The sequence below is a fragment of the Dasypus novemcinctus genome, chromosome 3, assembly GCF_030445035.2.
Source record: "Dasypus novemcinctus isolate mDasNov1 chromosome 3, mDasNov1.1.hap2, whole genome shotgun sequence".
NCBI classification, from domain to species: domain Eukaryota; kingdom Metazoa; phylum Chordata; class Mammalia; order Cingulata; family Dasypodidae; genus Dasypus; species Dasypus novemcinctus.
This window is the reverse complement of record NC_080675.1, coordinates 97,017,853-97,038,181: the sequence shown is the minus strand read 5'-3', so window position 1 is coordinate 97,038,181 and position 20,329 is coordinate 97,017,853. Positions and strand designations below refer to the sequence as shown.

Sequence of the window (20,329 nt, the reverse complement as noted above, 5' to 3'; positions counted from 1 at the left end):
TCCAATCTCAGCTATAGGTTGGTGTAGCAGATATAGTTACGAATTCCAAAAACAGATACTGGATTATGTTTGTAAACTGGTCTGTCTGAAGTTTCACATTTACTTAAATTACGATTAGAGCTTTGATTGACCCACATCAGTAGGGTGTTCAGTCCCCACCCCCCAAATCACAGATAAAAGACAGAGCAAAAGAAGAGAGTTGCAATTTTGATGCTAGAGTTTTGATGCTGGTGTCTTGAGCTGGAGCCCCAGGAAGTATGCACACAGAGGAGCCTGGTTGTGAGGAAAGAGAAGCAAGCCCTGGGAAGACAGGAACCCTGAGCCAGAGAGAAGCAAGCCCCAGGAAGAGAGGAACCCAGGAAGCCTGAACCCTGGCAGATGTCAGAAGCTGTCTTGCTCCAACACGTGGCAAAAGACTTTGGTGAGGGAAGTAACTTATGCTTCTGGTAACTGTAAACCTGGTAACTGTAAGCTTCTACCCCAAATAAATACCCTTTAAAAAAACCAACTTATTTCTGGTATTTTGCATCAGCACCCCCTTGACTTACACAGTTGGTCTAAGGCTTCTCTCTCTCTCCCTGGGACTCGTTTCTCTCCAGGCTCTGTTGCTCTGGTCTCTCCACAAGGTCAGCTGTAGACTATCAGGCTTGCTCTCTCCCTGGGGGTCTCTGCCGTGTCTATGGAGCCATTTCTATTACTCTGTGTTCTTCTCTTTTGTGTTTACTTCCTGAGGCTCCAGCATCAAAACTCCAACTCTCTCCTCTGCTGTGTAGTTTTCTTTATGAGTTCCCACCCACCATGGAGGTGACCCAATCAAAGCCTTAATCATAATTTACTCAAGTAAAAGTGAAACCTCTGAAGTTAATACAATCTAATATGCCCAGAGGAACAGACCAGTTTACAAACACAATCAATATCTATTTTTGGAATTCAGAAACAATGCCAAACTGCCACACCCTCAAATCCCCAAATTCTCAAAATGCACTTCTAGATCAGAGTGCAGCTGGCACTTCCCTGTGAGAACCCTGTCAATTAAGGATAAAATCCCTGTAATAGCTACAGCTTGTTTTATACAAGTCCTTAAATTCTTGGACACAGAAGACATTTCCTTCTTCCCCAACCCTTAGAAAGGACCTGAGGGAACTTCTGCTCCCAAAGAATAGAAGTGTAGGAAAATAAGAAAGTTCTAGAACTTTTGCTTAAGAGGCTCAGAGTTCATGGTAAGTTCATGAGAATGATTAGTCCAGCTTTCAGCTCAAGTGTAATCTTTGTGAACTTCAATTTGAGAGTATTTTTGGGGTCTCTGTCAAGAAAGCTAATTATTTTGATTAATGGCTGCAAGTGGCTGCTCTGCCCTGTCTGAATTGTAAGGCCCAGAAGACTCACTCTGTTCTTACCTCATATCTGGACAGTTAATTCTGAGAAGATGACGTTACTTCTGTGAGAGCAACTTAGTGCTGTCCCAGTCCTAGCCCAGTTTCTTCTAAATGCCCAAACTGGACACACTATTGACTCATTCTTCCTTCCTTTCGTCTTATTGGCCAAGTGAGAGGCCTTCAGCTCCTGTGCTGAGCTGAACAGTATCCCCCAAAATTCATGTACACCCACAACTGTGAGTGTGACCTTATTTGGAAATGGGATATTTACACAAATAATCAAGTTAAGGATGAAGGCTGGTATTCTTATAAGAGAGAAATTTGGACACAGAAGCAGATAGGAAGAACACCATGTGAAGACAGAGGCAGAGATTGGAATGGTGCATCTACAAGCCAAAGAATGCCAAAGATTGCCAGCAACTACCACAAGCTAGGAAGAAGCAAGGAAGGATGCTTCCCTAGAGTCTTTAGGGTGAGCATGGCCCTGCTGACCTTGATTTCAGACTTTGAGTCCTAAAACTGTGAGAGAATAAATTTTTGTTACTGTAACTCACCAAGTTTGTGGTAATTTGTTTTAGTAATTTCTTAAGAAATGAATACAACTCTCCATCCAAACCAAGTGTTAGCCTACATCACTCTTAGTCCTCCTCCCGGCAGGAATGGTATCTTAGGATTCTGGGACTAGTAAGTTATACAAGGATTCCAAAGTCTAGTTTAGAAGTGTGACTACTAAAGATCTGGTTCACTTCCTTGCAATTTTAGTAAGGATTAATGTCTAATCAGAGAAGAAACATATTAGGGCATCCATATTCTTCCCTCTTGGTCCAAATCCACATGAAAACACAAGCAGGACTTCCCTTGAGATTTCTCAATGCTTTATTTTTATAATCTTATGAAAGCAGCTGTTGATGTCTTCAGGCTTTGCATCTCTAGCACAAGTGGTATCACCTTTCTCCTAAGAAAGATCATCTTCATTCCCAGGACAGAAAGTAAACATTGCCCTGTGCATCACCCACCATGAGCTGCAGGGTAGAGTCAGGACCCAGCCAAGGTTCCAGGCAGCTCACTGCCCCTTCACAGCGGAACAAGCCCAGCTACAGCGGGAACAAAAACAGGGAAGATGAAGCTACAAACCTAGGGACTCCTTACTAACTTGTTTTCTCTCATATTAATGCCTTTTATTTAGAATCAAACTAGTATAGGACATTATGGTAAGAAGGGTAGAAGAAACCAGGATGCTGACCTGTCACCCTTTCTTTTATCCTAAGTTTGCTCTCTAGTGGCATCCTGCCCTCCCTTGCATACACACACACTTACCAGTTGCATACTGGGTCTCTCCCACAGTTTAACATCTCTGTCCTTTGATGCTGTCACCAGCAACTCAGGCAGCACATGAAGGGCTGTGACAGAGCCCGAGTGGATCTCAGAAAAGAGGGAGAGAGTGGTATGGTGAGTTCTCAGTGGGCCCTCCTCAGTCGAAGCAGCACTGGGTCAGATCTAGAGCCCCCTCCCTGAGGCTTGCAACCCTTCCCTCAAACTCACCTTTCTTCGCTGACGTGTCTTTAGATCTGGGTTTGTAGGCCAGCTCTCCCTGCTGGTGTCTGGTTCCCAACATAGAGGTGGGTCTGTCCCTGGATTTGGGGTTTCAGGTTTATTTATTCTTTTCTGCCAGATGTTATCTGTAGTCCATTCCCCTTCTGGGGTGCATTTGGCCATGTTCCATAGCATCCCATCAGAGCTGGCACACAAAAATGAGGACTCTGCCATTCCGAGGGCAGAGTCAGAATCAGGACAGTCTCAGGCCTCCAGCATCTTCCTTCCTCCCCTAGACCAAGTCTTGGCCCTTCCGGACATCCCATGACCACTTACCAGACTCAGGTTTGGCCTGTGTTACCCATATTAGGGCCCCACTAGGATTCTCTAAATTCAGATTAAAGTCCAGGCTCTCTTCAAACTCTCCCGATTCCTTTTGCCTCTGTGAAAAGATAATTTTGTTTAGTCTACTTGTATCACTCAGCCCAGGCCAGGAAAAGCAACAGTGTTCTGCTCTGGGCTGGTCAGGAATTTTTCTTTATAGCTATAGCCTAAGTAAGGTGCCTGAACCTTAAATGTACACCTTGATGAATTTTATTCACATACACATCTATGCAATCAACCCCCGATCAAGTGATAGAACATTTCCATTATCCCAAAAGGTTCTCCTCATGCCTCTTCCCAGTCAATACCAGAGCACCACCACCCCCCAGAGCTAAACACTAGTCTGACTTCTATCATCACACATTGATTTTGTCTGTTCCTGAACTTCATTTAAATGGAATCATATAATATGTACTCTTCTATTTAGTCTTCTTTTGCCTAACATAATGTCTATGAGATATGCCTATATTGTCCCAGTCATCAGAATTCATTATCATGTTCTTTTTTAATGCCATGTGCAATTCTATTATATAAATATACCACAAATCATTTATCCCTTCCCTGCTTAAAGATATTTGAGTTGTATAGCTATTATAAATAAACAAAGTTGCTAAGAGTATTCCCATACCTGACTATTGGAGAACATATACACTCATTTCTCTTGGGTATATATTTAAGAGTGAAACTGTATGGATGTGGGGTAGACTTTGTAAGCAACTTTAGTAGATAACCTTTTCAGAGACAAGGGGCTCCCAGGAACCTATATATCAAGTGACTAGCCAGCTTTGGACACATCACCAAACCAACAAATGCTGAATGTCTATGAGGTAATGTCTAAGTATTATAAGATGTTAATATCCACAGTGGCAAGGAAAACAGACATGAAGAAAAAAATAATAATATACATCATATATTTATAATAAGAAATTATAATTAAATAATAAGAAATTATAATTAAGGAAATTTCTAAGTTTATTGTGTCCCATGATTTTTTTATAAAAACATAGAATCCCTTTTTTGTACCAATGAAATCTTACAAGGAACTCCAACATATAAAGCTCTTAAGTAGAGCCACTCCAATTGAAGGAGAAGGGGATTTGGAGTCAACCACTTTTCCCTTCTTCTCCTCTACGATGGGCCCTAAGGTTTAGAAACATGGGTCCTAGTCAAACATTTGCTTTAATACACACCAAAAGAGTAAGGACTTACTAAGAAAGAAAGAACTCCAGGGGCCATTGGCTGCAGGACAAACAAACCATACTCTTTGTGGGTGGACAACATCGTGAGTCCATTTTCTGCATGGTTGCTCCTGGTTCATTAAAAAAAACACAAAAAACAGGCTGAGCCTGTAAGATCCCAGTGGTTTGTTCTAAGTTAAACCCACCCTCAGGGTAACCATTAACCCACTTTTCCTCATTCTCCAGCTCAGAAGAAAATAGCATTTTGGATCTTACCAGAATACAGAGGGAACATCCCCTGGCTTCATGCGCAGCAATTCCAAATCAGCTTTGGCCAGAATGAGAGACTGACCATCAGGGGCCAGGCCTAGCCCAGTCAGGACCCCCATGTCCTCACGCAGAACTTGGCTCAGGTGAAGGCTATAGCTTAAACCAAGTGAAAGGACAGAGCAAGAGCCTACTTTAGTCCACCTCCCTAAGGCTCCTCAGTTACCTGACAAATTCCCCAGGAGAGAAGTTGAAAACAAAATATATTATCTTCCCTACTAGTCCTGTGCCTCTTTGTTTTTTTTTTTTTAATTGTTTTTTTTGTTCTGTTTTTTTGTGGGTTTTTTTTTAACATCAATATTCATCATCATCATCCCCTTACTCAAAGTAGAAATCTCTCATGTTATCGGCTTTTCCTTCCCTCCCTACCAACAACTGTTCTCTAAGCCCTGTGGATTCTTCCTGCAACACATGCCTTTATCTATATCACATCTCTCATTCCCACTGGCTAGGTCTTCCCTGGACATAGCAACAACTGTAAAGTGTCTCCCTACCTTTAGTATCTCTCTCCTACTATCCACCCTCCACACTGCCACCAGAGTTCTCTTCCAAAAATTCATGAAGCCCAGCCTTCTTACCACTGTGCCTCCACAATCTGGCCCCAGCTTATCTATTTCTTCAACCCAATTTCCCCCGACTCCCACCACGAATCCAAGGACCTGGCTGTACCCAAAACACACTCTGTGCCCTCGTGCCTCTATGCCCTTCATTAGCATCACTACTAGTCTAGAAAACTCCCATTCATCCTTTAAGCCCAACCTCAAATGTCACCTCCTTTCCATAATTTCTCAAATTTGGTAGCCGCAGGCTACCTGATTATTGTTTTCAATTTACCCATGTGCACATCTCTCTACTATGAGCTTTATGAGTTCAAGAACAAATCTCATTTCTCTCTGATTCACACCACCTGGCCCAGTGCTTGGCATAAAGTAAGCACTTGATAATTATTCATTTTAATTGACACGGTGAGGACCAGAAAACATTTTCCCAGGGACTTTTTCCCTCTCAAAAATTAATATCCTATTGACCAGAGCATGCTGACATCATTCAAAAGGAGAGGTGGAATGATTTGAATAAAATGCAAGGCATAAGATACTATTGCTCCTATTCCATTAACCCAGCTACCTCCTTTCACCTGAAATTTCTGGGTGTTGAGTGTTTCTGCAGTTCCACTTGCCATTTGCTGACTTTTTCATCAGCACTGAGAACGAAGAAAGTGTGTTCTGAGTACCAGATCAGGGCACTGATGCGGCCTGGAGCCTGGTGCATATAAATTAGACTCATTATTTCTGAGGAGGCAAGATTAAATGCTCTTTTCCCTCCCAGGCATTTAACCCCTAACCCTGGCATTCAATGTGTAGCCGGACAGAACTCAGAGAACTAGGAACTGAGGCTGCCCCAACTCACCTGTGCTGTGGCCACAGCCTTAGCTTCTTGCCACAAGATTAGTTCCCCTGCCTGATTTCCAGACACTGCCATGCAACCATCTGGGGCCCAGGCCACAGCAGTGACGGCTGCAGGACTCCTAGGTATATATGCATCATCTGAGAGAGAAATAAAATGCTTCCTTAGGAACTGGGTCACTTCTGGAGCACAAGAGGAGTTATCAGGCTGCTCTTGACCTTCTTTGTCTCAGTAACACACTGCTCTTTCACAGCTTGCCTATCTCCATGCTCTCACCTGCTTCCTTAGGTACTTGCCAGAGTCGTACAGAGCCATCCCCTGAGGTGGTCAGTAGGAGGCCTGCAGTCTCTGAGACAGCAGCTGCACTGACTGGACCACAGTGTCCCAGGAGGGTGTGTGTTTGAAACACCTAGGAGGAAGGGATAGAGATGGGACAGTGGAGGGGTTGACACAACCAAAGGTTGTCCCACAAACCCTCTGCACCTGCCTGCCCCATTCCTTGCAGAGAACTCACCAAGAGTGGATGCCACAACCGAGTGGCCCCATCTAGTCCAACCGTCACCACTAGAAGTTCTGACCCAGACTGGCCAGCTGATGGGACAGAAAGATTGAGTCAGAAAAAGGGAAGAAACAGGCAAGAAGGAAAGAGGTAGAGAAGGGAAGGTGGCTGACATTTCCTTACCTACATGTGGCTCCTGCGCAGCTGCACAGTGACTAATGGGTCCTGCATGAGCAGGGATGCTTGTCAGCTCCACGCCCTGATGGTCCCACAGTTTCAAGCTCCCATCCCGGCCCACTGACACAACGTGCTCCTCCTGTCCCCAGAGCACAGGATCAGAGCAGGGTCATTCTAGCAGGACATGGGAAGTGTGACTTCCACTACAGAGGTATGGGCTGAGCATTAGGGGCTTGGGAGATGTTGCAGGTAAGGAGAACTCAGGGATAGTGGCAATAGGGGACTCAAGATTACAATCCTGCCATGGAGGCATGATACTAAGACATAGCTGTGTTTTCTTGTATCCCTCTCCCTCCCCTCACACCAACCCTCAGCTACAATGCCTTATTCCTGTCCTAATCCAGTCCCAAGCATCTCATTCTTTAGACATCTTTTGCTTTTGGGACTATGTACCCAATGCATGCCATCTCCAAAAGCCCACTTAGCCCTCCCGGAAACCCGAGTGAGCTCTCCATTGCCTTCTCACCACGGCCACCACGGCGCTCACAGAGCTCTGATGACCCCGGAACAGACCAAGCTGCCGACCTGACTCAGGGTCCCACAGTCCCACAGAGCCATCACTGGAACAGGAGACCTGCAGAGTGAAGAGGATAGAGGGGTAGATTATCAGCATCCCTCCAGCATTTTTAAATGCTTATAATGTGGGGTAGAGGGCAGTAAGCTTATGACTAAAAGCATGGGCTCTCCTGGGTTCAAATTCTGGCACCGCCATTCATGACCTTGTGATCTGGGGCACGTTAATCCTCTGAGCTTTAGGTTTCTCATCCATTCAGCGAGGATAATGACAGTGTGCCTACTTGATAGGGTTGCTGTGGGGATGACTGTGTCTTTAGAAAGAACTCAGCATACCACCTGGCAATAGGGAGCATTTAATAAAGAGTAACTGTTGCCCTTGTTACTAACATTATGTCAGTCAATGAATCCAGGTAAAAATGGAAAATCTGCCAGTGCCAAAGAAAGATCTGATTGCCTAGCAGCCTGGGGTGAGACAGACTATGACAGAGTCTATTCTACTGAAAGCCACTCCTTCCTCATCCATCTCTTTTTTATTTTTTATTTTTTTCACTTTCTAAAACAGTTTTATTATGATCTTCATCTCTTTTTGAGAACAATATAGGGGATCTGCACTGGGAAACCAACCCTCATTGTATAATTTGAGGCACATTTTTGCCTTAGAAATCACGGCAGTATCTTCACCTGCAGGACTGAGCACCCTGAGCCCCTGGGAGACAGTATTATAATCATGTTAAGAGCTGGACTTTCCCAGGGTGCATGGTAATGTTTGGATATACTCATAGTGGCAATAATTAAAAACAACAGCTGGAGGCTACTGGGTCCCTGGCCGGGGGTGCTCTGTCGTGCTCCCTAGGGGAACAGCGGTCCCCCAGGTGCAACGGTAAGGACCAGGAAGGAATGAGGGTCCAACAGTGAGAGCATGATACTAATGACTATGCTTGTCAGCCTATATGCCTGAAATAAGAACAAAGCCTAGAGCAGCACTGTGCCTGGGAATTTCCTCCTGACAGCCTTCATGTTACTCAAATGTGGCCAGTCTCGAAGCCAAACTCAGCATGTAGATGCAGTGCAATCCCCCCAACGCGGGACATGACACCCGGGGACGAGCCTCCCTGGCACTGAGGGATCACTACCAAATACCAGCTGAAGATGGAACTAGAAAATGACCTTGAATTAAAGGTTCAATGCAGATCAGCAGAATATCCCTGTCTACATATAATAACATGACTTTAAAATGCTGTTTGACCCAATGTAAGGGGGAAATGGAAAGCAGAAATGAATTTATATGGCTACAAGTCTCTAAAAAAGAGTCTGGAGGCTGTCAGAAGGATTGCCCTTATGCACAACTGAGCAGAGTCTAAGAGACAGATAAAGTAGATACAATCCCCAGGTATTGGTTCCTTTGAGGGCTAAAGAGACCCACGGGTTCTATGGTCATGGCAGACGGGGTTCACTGCCATGTCAGATGGCCCTTCTTTGGAGCTGGTGTTTCTACGTGATGGAACTGGACTCAGATGGGATCTCTTTTCATAAAGACTTTCATCCTACTTTACTGGAATTGTAGTTGGTGTTGGGGTTTAAGATATATTTAGGGGATTTGAATCTCTGGACTGACAATATGATAGCCAGGCCCTGAGCGTCAACAGACTCCAGCTCCTACAATCTGATTTATTGGACTCACCTCACTCAGCTAAGATGGAGTTGAAGAAGGACAACCACCACACCATGGAGCCTAGAATGCCTACAACTGAAAGCAGGATTGCATCCAGTATCCATGTGGACTCTGAGCCTCCTCCTGACATAGAGGTGCAACGGACACAACCAATCCAAGGCCCACAGAGAAAAGGTGGCATTGGAGTGGGAAAAGTGGACATGGTGGCTGATGGATATGGGGAGTGGCAGGAAGAGATGAGATGTGGAGGCGCCTTTGGGACTTGGAGTTGCCCTGGATAGTGCTTCAGGGGCAATCACCGGACATTGTAAATCCTCCCAGGGCCCACTGGATAGAATGTGGGAGAGTATGCGCCATGATGTGGACCATTGACCATGAGGTGCAGAGATGCCCAGAGATGTACTTGCCGGGTGCAATGGATGTGTCATGATGAGGGGAGTGAGTGTTGCTGGGGGGGGGGAGTGGTGGGGTTGAATGGGACCTCATATATATATATATATTCTTTTTTAATGTAATATTTTTACAAAATCAAAAAAAAAAAAGCTGGACTTTCATAACAAAGTTTTCTGGCTCATCTTCATCACTTACGTGATTTGGGGGACATGTTCTTTAACCCATTTGCATCCAATTTCCTTCTCTGTGAAACAGTGGAGATAGTAGAGTCTACCTCACGAAGTTGTTGTAAAGATTAATTGAGATAATATATGCCAAGAGCTGACTTAGCACAATGTCTGGCACATACTGCGTGTTTAGTAACTGTTAGCTATTACTATTATTCCTGAGTTTTAGAAAATGTTTGGGTGGATGCAGGAGATAGGGAGTATTATCTTCCCCAAGGAACCCTGCTGTGCATTGCCCCAGTTCCACCCTTGCACTCACCAGCAGGTTGTTGTTGGTCCAGGAACAGCCGGTGACCCAGTCACGGTGACAGGCCAAGAAGGAGTGAATCAGAATAGGGGCTTTGGGCATCCTCACGTCCCAGCACAGGAGACTCTAGAAAGGTCCCAAGGAGAGGGAGCAGTCAGGGCCATAGGAGGGATGTGAGAATACCAGGACTAGTTAAAGCACGAAGTTTCATGGAACAGGAGGGGTCAAGGAAAAGAGGGTGGACAGGTCCAGCATAGGAGATGTGGATGGGCAAAAAGGAGGAGGCGGTAATGGGAAATGGGCTGTTAAGGATTCTTGGAACCAGAGGGGCTGGGGGACCCAGATGGAGGAGGGCCCAGGGGAGGCATTCTTCCACGCTTACCCGATCCCTGCCCCCAGTGGCCAGGCGGCTTCCATCAGTGCTGAAGCTACAGCAGCTTACGGGGCCCTCATGCCCTCGGAGCTCAGTGCCACAGGGAAGCTCTTCTGCCTTTCGTGGCAGTGTCAGCCACTGCCTTGGCCACAGTCGTACTGTGAAATCCTCTGCATTGAAAATAGGGAGAGAGTAAGGCTCCCTGAGAGAGGAGGCAAGACAGGTTTGGGAGGCCAAAGACACATGGGCAATCCCCAGGGTTGAGGGCGATGTCTGAGGGCATGGCTCCAAGGGAGGGGTGGGCATGTTTCAGGGACCTTGGAGAGACCCTGGCTAAGGGTCAGTCATCATAAGCCTATCTGGGACAGGAATGCCAGACACTCCACAGTTGTACTCAGGAACGCAGCTCCTACAGCACTTCCCACTACAGTTGCTCCAGACCCTCCTCTTCTCAAATGCCACCCCCACCCCATCCCCACTATCAGTGAGGAGGAGAGCCGTCTTGCCTTGTCACCTCAACATCTCTCTCTCTTGCAAGGGAAATCCCTGCCTTTAGAAAGCAAAGTCCTCCCACTGGGCAAGAGCTCAAAGGATTACTGATTGCAGAGAGGTCCCAGGATCAAGGTTAGGGAAGGGAAAGGAAAAGAAGGAGTCTAGATGGATTATTCAGGATAAACACATTTAAAAGTACTGTGAAATTTGTTAAAAAAAAAAAAAAGTGAGTGTGTACACACACATTGTCATACACACACACACATATATAAACTGAAGGAAAATATCAGCATTCTTACAAGGACCCTGCCCACTGCCAGGGAGTACCTGAGGCAGCAGCCAAGAGCTCCTGGGAGACAGCCAGTCCCAGCACAGGCCGCTGGTATCTATGCAGGAGCCAGAGAGACTGAAGGCAGCTTTCCTTGAGCATCCAGCCCTGCAGGGACCCATCTTCCCCACCACTGACCAACACCTTAGGGCTAAGCCAGGCCAGGGCCAACACTGCCACATCAACTGCCTGGTGCTGAGCCCTCTGGGAATCTAGAGAATGAGAGAAAACAAGCAAGTAAGACATGTGGAACAGGGTGAGGGTTAGGGGATGCCCACTTTCTAAAGGCTCGAACATCATATCCCTTCCCCTTTCCGCACCTGAAGAGATTCTGTAGATCCTAATGCCATCTGCTCGGTATGCAACGGCCACCCGATCACCATCTGGGCTGAGAGCCACGGACAGGGCAGGAGAGAGAGAAGGGGAACCCAGGCACCCACAGGGCCGGCCCAGAGACCCTGACCACACCTGAACCTGGGAGACAAGAGAAGGGTGTGACGATACCACACCTCCACCACCAGGGACTTTACCCCCCGAGTTCCAGCCACCCCTGATAAAGCCCTCCCTGCAGAGATTCTACTTATAAGAGCTGCCTCTACACATACCTGCACCCTTCACCCCTCTCCCCCTGGCTCTCACCAGCCAAACTTCCCCCAATCTCTCAACCAAGGTCCCCATCCTAACCAAAATGTCCTCTGCCTTTGCGACCCCCTCCATACAACCCACTATAAGCCCCTCAATCCCCTGACCTTGCCATCCTCTCCAGCCGTCAGCAACTGGCCCCCAGAATGCAGGAAAAGGGCTGCAGCAACAAAGCCTTGGTGGGCAGGGAAGGCAGCCAACCGTGCCCCCTCTTGCCAGGCCCACAGCTCCACCATCCTGTCCAGCCGGCCTACAGCCACAACCCGCCCAGGCAGATTGAAGGCCAAGGTACGGACAGAGGCACCTGGGGCCCCCAGTTCCTACACAGGAAGTTGGAAATTGAAATATCAGGGCCTGCTCTCAGGGCAAGCACAATGAGACAGACTGCTGTCATCCGTCCTTCCTCACCTCCCATTACCACCCTCCTGTGCTTCCTACCCCAGGACTACACGGGACCTTCTTACCTTGCTGACTTTGAGCCCGTCTATCTGGAATAAGCTAAAGCTGCCAGCCCAGCTGCCTGTGGCTACCACCTGGCCTTCTGGGTGGAAGGCAACACAGTTCAGGGGCTTGGGACAGGTGTGCTGGGAGGCCAACTGCCCACGGACTGTGTCCCATAGCTGGAGGAGAGAGGCCGGGAATCAGGGTGCAGATATAGACACCTGAGCTTCTCAGACCCAGAGCTCCAGAAGTCACCTTGTCCAGTCCCCTGCCCTCAGCAGGGAAAACGTCTCCAAGCCAAGGGATCGGCAGCCTCTGCCACACAGGACAACCTCATGGGGTTAGTCATTACCTTTAGGCTTCCTCCCAGACACACAGTGGCCAGCAGCCGGCGGTCTGGGCTCAGGCAACAGCTGGTGATTTGGTGCTGGTGAGCCTTGGTCTGGAGCACCCTATCTCATGAAGACAAAGTCAGGCCTGGGGATCCCCTGGCTACAGGCTCCCTCTGCACGCCCCCCCCCCCCACATTGGGCTTTTGACAAATGGGTAAGGCCCTCACTCCAAGAAATGGGAGGAATCCCTCACCGACAACCATGCTGCAGATCCCAGAGCTCCAGGAGTCCATCAAAGGCAGTAAGAAAGAGCGCATTGTCCGAGAGGAACAAGCAAGAGGAGATCCCATCACAGCCACTCATCACAGACTTCTCCTCCTGTGAGAGTGAGTGGGGAGGCTTGGCTCAGGCCACTCCTACCACCCTCTGTGTCCCACCACTCTGGGCCACAACTAAAGAAGAGGCCAAAGCCAGAAGGGATTGAGCTCTTGGCTCTCTACATTCCCAGGGCAAACACAGGTTCAACTGCAGCCTCACAATTCAAGTGGTCACTTCTCCCCAGCCCCAAACTCCATACCTACTCCCCAAGTCACAGGGATATTTGGGTTGGGTCTGAGGAATGAACAGGCTTACGTGCAGGCATGTTAATACATGTTAGCAGGGGCAAGGAGTATGATATAGAGAAAAAGGGGCTGTGGGGGACATAGCTCTCTAGCCTAATCAACGGTTACTCTCCTGTAAGCACCTTCTACTCTAATCATAACCAGCAACTTAGGGAAACATAACTCTCCCTGTGCCTTCACTCAGGCTCCTCACTCAGCATGCAATGCTTACTCTTCCTCAGCCTATGTCTTCCTATAACTGTGCAATTCAGCTCTTATCTATGTCATACTGCTAACTTTTCATTCCTTTTTGACTTTGTAGGTCTCTCCACAAAACTGAATTTCTGGCAACAAAGACAACGTCCTCTGATTCCTGTGTTCCTTGCCATGCTTAGCACGTGCTTTGAATGGAAGGTGTGCAGCAAATATTTTATGTGTTACTGGTCTTTGACCAAGTCCTTTGATCTGATACGAGGCAAGTGAAGCTGCTGAATCAAAAAGGGTGATGAGGGGAAGCGGACTTGGCCCAGTAGTTAGGGCGTCCAACTACCACATGGGAGGTCCACAGTTCAAACGCCGGGTCTCCTTGACCCGTGTGGAGCTGGCCCATGTGCAGTGCTGATGCGTGCAAGGAGTGCCGTGCCACGCAGGGGTGTCCCCCATGTATGGGAGCCCCATGCACAAGGAGTGTGCCCCATAAGGAGAGCCGCCCAGCATGAAAGAAAGTGCAGCCTGCCCAGGGATGGCAGCGCACACATGGAGAGCTGACACAACATGACACAACAAAAAGAAACACAGATTCCAAGGCCGCTGACAACAACAGAAACGGACAAAGAAGAACATGCAGCAAAAAGACACAGAGAACTGACAACTGGGGCGGGTGTGGGGAGGGGAGAGAAATAAATAAATCTTTAAAAATAAATAAATCTAATTACATTGAAAAAAAAAAAGTGATGAAAGGTTGAATGTGGCTTGTCCAGGGCTGGAGGGGGAGCAGTCCATAAGGTTCTTCTGAAGGTAGGCTCTATCATGCCCTAGCATCATACCTGCCAACTGCGCAGGTCCAGCAGGTGAACTGTCCCACTGGCAGTGCCCACAGCTGCTCTTTGCCCATTGGGGGAGAAGGCCACAGTTGTGGGGGATGAGGAAACTGCCAGAGACAAACTGGAGCTAGGAAATAGTAGGAAACGAAGGAGAAAATGAGAGAAGGAACATGAACGTGAATCCACCACGTGTGCCTAACGCTGCCTCTCTGCAATTATTGGTCTGTCCTTTAAACTCCAGTTCCAGAAAGGGCTATGGCTTCTGTCCCTGGTGGGCTTACCAGGGCCTGGGGACAAGGGTCTACCTTTGCTCGCTTCCCATGGTCTGGGGTTTATTAAGCCACCGAAGTGCACGCTGGAGGTGCCATCTCTGGGAGAGCTGGGGGGCCTGATGGCAAAGAGGTGAGTCCAGAGGCTGGTTGGCTGCCTGCTGGGGCAGAAGAAGTGGGTACTGGCTGAGGAGTGGAGCCTGCTGTCTCAGGAAGGTGCGGAATACTGCAACGTCTGCCTCGGGGAGCTTTGGTTCCTCTTCAGGGACTGAGGAAGCTGTAAAATCAGCAGAGTAGTATGAGGGAGCCAACTTAGGCCCCAATAATCCTGGTACCAAATGCAATCATATGGCTTGTCTAAAACAGAAAGTCTCAGGCAGCAGGTGTAGCTCAGTGGTTGAGCGCCTGCTTGCATGTATGGGTTCCTGGGAAAACGGAAAGTCTCAAACTGTGGTCCTTTGGCCTCACATCAGGATTGCCTGTTAAAGGTACCCCACTCCAGACCAAAGAAATCAGAATCTGGGGACTCAGGGATCTGCAATTCAAACAAGTTTCCCAGCTAATTTCCTGTCTACCAAATAAAGCTTGAGAACCTCTGGTCTAAGAAATCTAGGCAAGAGGTTCTCCTGAGAATCTCTTGCTCGCCTGCTTGGCTTTTTCAACTTGGAATAGAAATTTGACTGTTCTTTTCATTACACCTCCCCTTAAGCAGGCCCCCATGTCCACACCGATAAGTCCCAAATTTCAGAGAAGAAATCACCCAGCACTCATCTCACCAAAGAGGCTATGGGCCTCCAGAAGCCGAGAGAGCAGGCCCTGTTCCAGGTGTGCAGCCACCACTTGCAGGCTGGTAAGGAACTTTGCAAGGAGGTCACGGTTTCCACTCTGGAGCTGGGAAGAGTCAGAGTGGATTCACTAGGAACATGAAGAGGCTGGTGAGGAGGGTTCTTATCTTAGACCTGCCTGTGCAGCGGGGACCCAGACTTATGTATTGTGGCAAAGGCCTAGAAGAGGGAGGGCAGGAAAATAGAAAGGAGAGAGGTCCAGGGAATTTGGGAGGGGCTAATGACAGTGACGGTGGTGCTGTGGCGCCCTCAGATTAGCCAAAGCCATTGCTTGGAGTTTGAGTACTAACCAGGTGGTAAGGAAGGTCTTCCAGAGCCTCAGGAGGGCAACTTCTGAAGGTACCTGAGGCATCGGGGTCGCATATCTTCCAGAGCTGAGCTGTAGGTGTGGGTCATGAGAATGGACAGTGAGATGAGGTCTGGCCTGCAGCACCTCCTGGATCACATCCACTCCCCACCCCTGGCTAGAGTAAGAGCCATTTACCCACTGAGGTGGTAAGTAAGGGATTTAGCTGGTGGGAGCCCCAGACCAGGCCCCACATCAGTGCCTATGGCTGGCTTCAGTTGTTCTCACCTGCGATGAGGATGTGCGCTGTGCTCTCCAGGCCTGACCTCTTTCCATATCGACGTTTGGCTGCTGCTCTCAGGGGCCCATCTGGGAGGCAGAGCCGGGCACCAGGGCGCTCCAGAGGGCCCTCCCCTAGCAGACTGCCCTCGTATGAGGAAGTGGAAGGAGAGGAGAAGGAGGAGACCTGTCAGTGAGCATCCGGGCTCAAATAAAGCAAACTTGAGTGGCAGCCTCTCTGCAGTCTGGAGACAGGTGTCAGGGGCTATACTGAGGGAAGGGGGGATGAAGAAGGATCCCATATGGCCCTGGCTCAGATAGGGAGGCACAATGAGGTTGCTGTGGAGTTCAACTAGGGGCAACTGTACCTGCGTAGGCTCTGGACGAGGTAGGTGAATAGGCCCATGGGGTAGGGGTCCCCACTGTTACCAGCAGCCACTGCTTCTTCCCAGATCTTGGTCCCACTGGGGAGCATCCGCCATGCACTCAGCACTCCATGTAACTGATCCACAGTCAGACCTGAAAACCAAGCTCTCTGAGGCGCTCCTCCAACCTCAGAGAATACTGTGACACCTAATCCCCCCTTGCTCTGTACATCTGAACCAGGGTTATCCACCTCCTGGTCCTAAGGCTCCTAACCCTCCCCCAGCACTAACCGCTTCGTGTGACCTCAAGGGTGGCCAAGGCTTGGGGAAGGACACTGGGGCCGTGCTCTTGCTCCAGGGTGCTCAGGATGTGCTGCAGCAGCAGGGGGACAGTGGCGGGCAGAGTCCGGAGTCTCTCAGACACCTGGAAGGGGAGGGAGACTGGGCTTCAGTTGGGTTGAGGGAAGCAGCTTTGGCTATAGCCTTGGCTGTACAGTCAGGGAGAGGGTAGCATGAGAAACAGTGGGAAGGGATGACAAAGTAAAGAGAAATGGGTGGGAGAGAAATGAGGGGAAGGAAGAGGCAAAGGACAGGGAATGGGTGATCACAAGACCAGGGATGATGGGATGGGACAAGGAGACAAAGAAATTGACTGGAGAATGGGAATTAGGATTGGGATTTAGAGCAAGAGGAGTGGGGGGTTTACAAGCTCAGCTGACCTGCTCATACAGTGTGAAGAGCCTCAGGTGATCTGTGACCAAGCGCAGGTAGAGTGGCAGGGCTGAACCCCGCTTCACCAGCAGCAGCTGCATCTGAGGACACTCGGAGGACTCAGTGAGCAGACCAGAGAGGCACGGTCCTGCCCACAGCCATCCCTCAGCTCGCCTGTCCTCCACTCCCAGCCCCAAGCCCACTACAAGGCAGCACCTCCTCCTCTGAGTCTCCAGCTGGGGGCAGGTTCACAGCATCACCCCTCCACAGCTCTGCCTGGCCAGCCCCTCTGTCAGGGAAACCCCCCTGGCTCAGCCTCCTCTACCAGAGAACCACAGCTTCACTCCTCCCCACACCCAGACAGGCACTGCAAAGACCATTCACCAGGGAAGGAGGTGGGTTACGTTACAGGAGGCACAGCTCTCTTATTAACAACATCCCCTGGCACAGAGATCTTGAGAAAACCAAGGATCAGGTCTGTGTGGGGCAGCTGGCAGCCTCAGCACCCCAGGTCCTTAGAGCACCCAGATATGCCCCAATACCCACCAGCCCAGGCCTGGAACCAACCTGGTTGTTAAAAGGTGACTCTTCCAGCCGCTTCCCGTACAGAGCCAGCTCCTCTCTCACCATCCGGGCCCGAGCAGACGGCTCCAGAGGCCCCAGGGCCACCACACAGGCACCTTGGCTCTGCTCAAGGGTCTCCCCCAGGCCCGTGTCACTAGACACGCTCAGAACCAAGTGTACTGACTGATATTCGGGCAAAGAGGCAGTGAGGCAGAAAGAGAAGGAGGACAATGTTGGAGAGGTTACTCTCCAATCTATAGTATCCCACCATCTCCCCAACCTGCCTCCAATCCAACCCCCACCTCCTCTCACACTCACCCGGGGAAGGGTCTTTGGGATCCAGTCTGAGATCAGCTGCCCATTCTGGTCCACCAACCTGTCGGCCCCATCGATGATCAGCACCAGGGTCTGGCCAGGGTGCAGGGACTGAGCAGACTTGGGCAGCAGCCTCTGTTGCAGCTCCCACACCAGTCCTCTGTGTGTGGAGGCAAACGACAGGGTCAACAGGACAGGGAAACACAGTGGTGGTGTCATGTGGCATCATAAGGCTGGGTTAAGCAGGGAGTGATACACACCGGTAGGTGTTGGGGAGGGCACTGGGCTCTTGCAGTTGGCCATGCAGATAGGTACAGAGGCGTCTGAGCAGGGTGAGAGCAAGAATCTGGTCAGGGCGGGCCCCTGAAAAGTGGAAGAACACTAAGGGGGCTACTTTGGGCTTTTCAGGAGCTTGCAGGGTTGACACGAGGGATGCCTACATGGAACGGGAACAGAAAACATTGTCACACTTTACATGCACACACTCCCTAGACCCTACCTCCTTATTCCACCCAGTCCCCTGCCCAGGCATGTGGGACTCTACCAGGAAGGCAGTCTTGCCCTGTCCTGACTGCCCAGTCACCAGGCTCAGCCTCCCCTGGCGCAGCATCAGCTGTTGCACTGTGTCCTGAAGAAGGCGTGGTCGGGCAGGACTGGGTGGGCTCTGCAGCTGCTGAAAGGTGGCCTGGACCGAGTCATCATCTGGGATGGGCACTGGCTGCTCTGACTGCATTTCAGGCTAAGGGATATAGGGCAGTGACCACCCATGTCTCCATTTCCTCAGGCCCCCCACCCCCAGGCCCAAAATTTCAGTTACCTCTCTCCTCCCTACCCAGAACTACCCAGACCACCCTTCCACCACTCCCACCACCATCCCACATACACTCCCCTGGTCACTGGTGTTCCTGCTGACCTGTAGGTAAAGCTTCTGGATCATATCCCACATATCCTGCAGAACCAACTGCCCAAACTCCTCCAGTCTCCCAACATAGGGCCGGCCGGCCACCACACCTCCCCACTCACAGGGGTAGCTGAGGGCAAAGCAAGCACACCCAGAGTCAGAACAGGCCTGGCTCCCCTCACCACAGCAATCCGTGCAGGTGCTCTCCACCTCCCCCAGCTCACCTGCGACAGGTAATCTCTTTCTGTCTGCTCAGGTACGTTTTCAGTTCTGAGATCCGATGTGCAGCCTCTTCAGACTCAGAAATAAAGTCAGATTTCCAGGCATCTGGGACAGAGCTGACCCACCAATGTTACCCCAAGGGTGAGGCTGGGTTCACACTCCAGCCTCCCTCCAACCCCAGCCATCAGACCTGGCTGAGTCCCTGGAACTTCTCAAATGCAGACCACTGGCTTCAGCTCCACAGCTGATTTGGGACTGCAAAGGCAAGCTCTCTGGAGTCCTAGATCCTCTAGCTCCCCCCTTCTATATTCTGAACTTTGGGGAGAGAAGACAGGGCCTCTGAGCCTGCCTGGCCTTCTATAGAGACACGGCCCTGGAGGTACCTGAGGAAGCTGGAGTCCCGAATGTAGATGAAAGCTTGGGCAGAGGACTGGAGGCGGAGGCTCCGATTCAGGAACTGCATCACTTCCATCTCTGTCACAGAGCGACCAGGAGGGTACTGCTGGGCCTGCGGGGTGCGGGAGGAGGAGAGCAGGAGCTCAATCCCAGGCCATACCTACCTCTCCCTCCAGATCCACCTAGTCCCCAGGGATTCCTCACCTCTATGATGCTCCTCCCCACTCCAGATACAAGCCAAAAAAATACAGCTAAGAGCTAACATCACTGAATACCTGTCACGGGCCAAACATTTTTTTAACAGATTAATTACAATTTACATAATAATCTGTAATGTAGATATCATAGTTTCTCTATCAAAAAGATGGGGGATGATATGGTAGGTCAAGCAGCTGGGCCTGTCGTGTAAAGCCACACAATATGAAAATGAAAGAAGAGGGATTAATCTGTCTGATGGCCTACTCTCTTACTCCCTGCATCCCTTGGCCAAATCTGGAGGAACTTCTCCAAGAAACTCCCTCTGTTAGGACTTGGCCACTCACAGAATTGTCGGCCTGTGTTTCACTGCAAGGCTCAAGGACCTGCCGGTGCAATCCCAGGGTTCTCCCCACCCCTGCCCCAACCTTTTGTTTCCTCCCCAGATCCTGATACAGCCTTGTTGCCCACCTTACCCAGCGGAAATGCAGGTGGTCAGGGAGGATGTAGTTGGGGGGGCTGTAGCCATAGCGAGAGCCCAGAATCCCCACAAACAGCTGCGAGTTCTCCACCTCCCCAAGGCACACTTCCAGTTGCCTGCAGGCACAGTTATGGGGACATCCAGCAGTCACTGGGCAGGGCATCAGGGAATACAGGCGAGAAGGGGGAGACAAGGCCCCAGCTCACAAGGGGCAAAGTGAAGGCAGGCTGCTCTCATTAGCAGCCAAGGAGCAA

General features: G+C 49.8%; 2 protein-coding genes across 5 annotated transcripts in view; one reads left to right on the top strand and one right to left on the bottom strand.

The window, feature by feature from the left end:
* Positions 1 to 14,153, top strand: part of PARP2 (poly(ADP-ribose) polymerase 2) — a 53,616-nt gene extending 39,463 nt beyond the window's left edge. Inside the window, exon 15 of the mRNA XM_058293837.2 lies at positions 13,526 to 14,153. Within this exon, the coding sequence (XP_058149820.1) occupies positions 13,526 to 13,543 (18 nt within the window). The 3' untranslated portion in view covers positions 13,544 to 14,153. The remainder of the gene's footprint in view (positions 1 to 13,525) is intronic.
* Positions 2,235 to 20,329, bottom strand: part of TEP1 (telomerase associated protein 1) — a 39,361-nt gene continuing 21,266 nt past the window's right edge. For 2 of the 4 annotated variants that reach the window (XM_058293833.1, XM_058293836.1), the window contains 36 exons: positions 20,071 to 20,191; positions 19,387 to 19,511; positions 19,006 to 19,119; positions 18,794 to 18,911; positions 18,425 to 18,619; positions 18,141 to 18,316; positions 17,884 to 18,040; positions 17,569 to 17,748; positions 17,010 to 17,102; positions 16,582 to 16,714; positions 16,294 to 16,444; positions 15,935 to 16,068; positions 15,651 to 15,739; positions 15,292 to 15,406; positions 14,552 to 14,792; positions 14,250 to 14,373; positions 12,855 to 12,979; positions 12,622 to 12,721; positions 12,293 to 12,448; positions 11,936 to 12,148; positions 11,507 to 11,660; positions 11,186 to 11,398; positions 10,376 to 10,536; positions 10,006 to 10,119; positions 7,405 to 7,512; positions 6,885 to 7,017; positions 6,717 to 6,793; positions 6,479 to 6,611; positions 6,206 to 6,342; positions 5,934 to 6,058; positions 4,748 to 4,897; positions 4,503 to 4,602; positions 3,246 to 3,351; positions 2,919 to 3,136; positions 2,694 to 2,798; positions 2,235 to 2,470 (listed from right to left, as the gene is read on the bottom strand). In XM_058293833.1, coding sequence (XP_058149816.1) covers positions 2,348 to 2,470; positions 2,694 to 2,798; positions 2,919 to 3,136; positions 3,246 to 3,351; positions 4,503 to 4,602; positions 4,748 to 4,897; positions 5,934 to 6,058; positions 6,206 to 6,342; positions 6,479 to 6,611; positions 6,717 to 6,793; positions 6,885 to 7,017; positions 7,405 to 7,512; positions 10,006 to 10,119; positions 10,376 to 10,536; positions 11,186 to 11,398; positions 11,507 to 11,660; positions 11,936 to 12,148; positions 12,293 to 12,448; positions 12,622 to 12,721; positions 12,855 to 12,979; positions 14,250 to 14,373; positions 14,552 to 14,792; positions 15,292 to 15,406; positions 15,651 to 15,739; positions 15,935 to 16,068; positions 16,294 to 16,444; positions 16,582 to 16,714; positions 17,010 to 17,102; positions 17,569 to 17,748; positions 17,884 to 18,040; positions 18,141 to 18,316; positions 18,425 to 18,619; positions 18,794 to 18,911; positions 19,006 to 19,119; positions 19,387 to 19,511; positions 20,071 to 20,191 — 5,017 coding nt within the window. In that variant the 3' untranslated portion in view covers positions 2,235 to 2,347. The remainder of the gene's footprint in view (positions 2,471 to 2,693; positions 2,799 to 2,918; positions 3,137 to 3,245; positions 3,352 to 4,502; positions 4,603 to 4,747; positions 4,898 to 5,933; positions 6,059 to 6,205; positions 6,343 to 6,478; positions 6,612 to 6,716; positions 6,794 to 6,884; positions 7,018 to 7,404; positions 7,513 to 10,005; positions 10,120 to 10,375; positions 10,537 to 11,185; positions 11,399 to 11,506; positions 11,661 to 11,935; positions 12,149 to 12,292; positions 12,449 to 12,621; positions 12,722 to 12,854; positions 12,980 to 14,249; positions 14,374 to 14,551; positions 14,793 to 15,291; positions 15,407 to 15,650; positions 15,740 to 15,934; positions 16,069 to 16,293; positions 16,445 to 16,581; positions 16,715 to 17,009; positions 17,103 to 17,568; positions 17,749 to 17,883; positions 18,041 to 18,140; positions 18,317 to 18,424; positions 18,620 to 18,793; positions 18,912 to 19,005; positions 19,120 to 19,386; positions 19,512 to 20,070; positions 20,192 to 20,329) is intronic. The other 2 variants (XM_058293834.2, XR_011648397.1) reach the window with 2 other exon arrangements.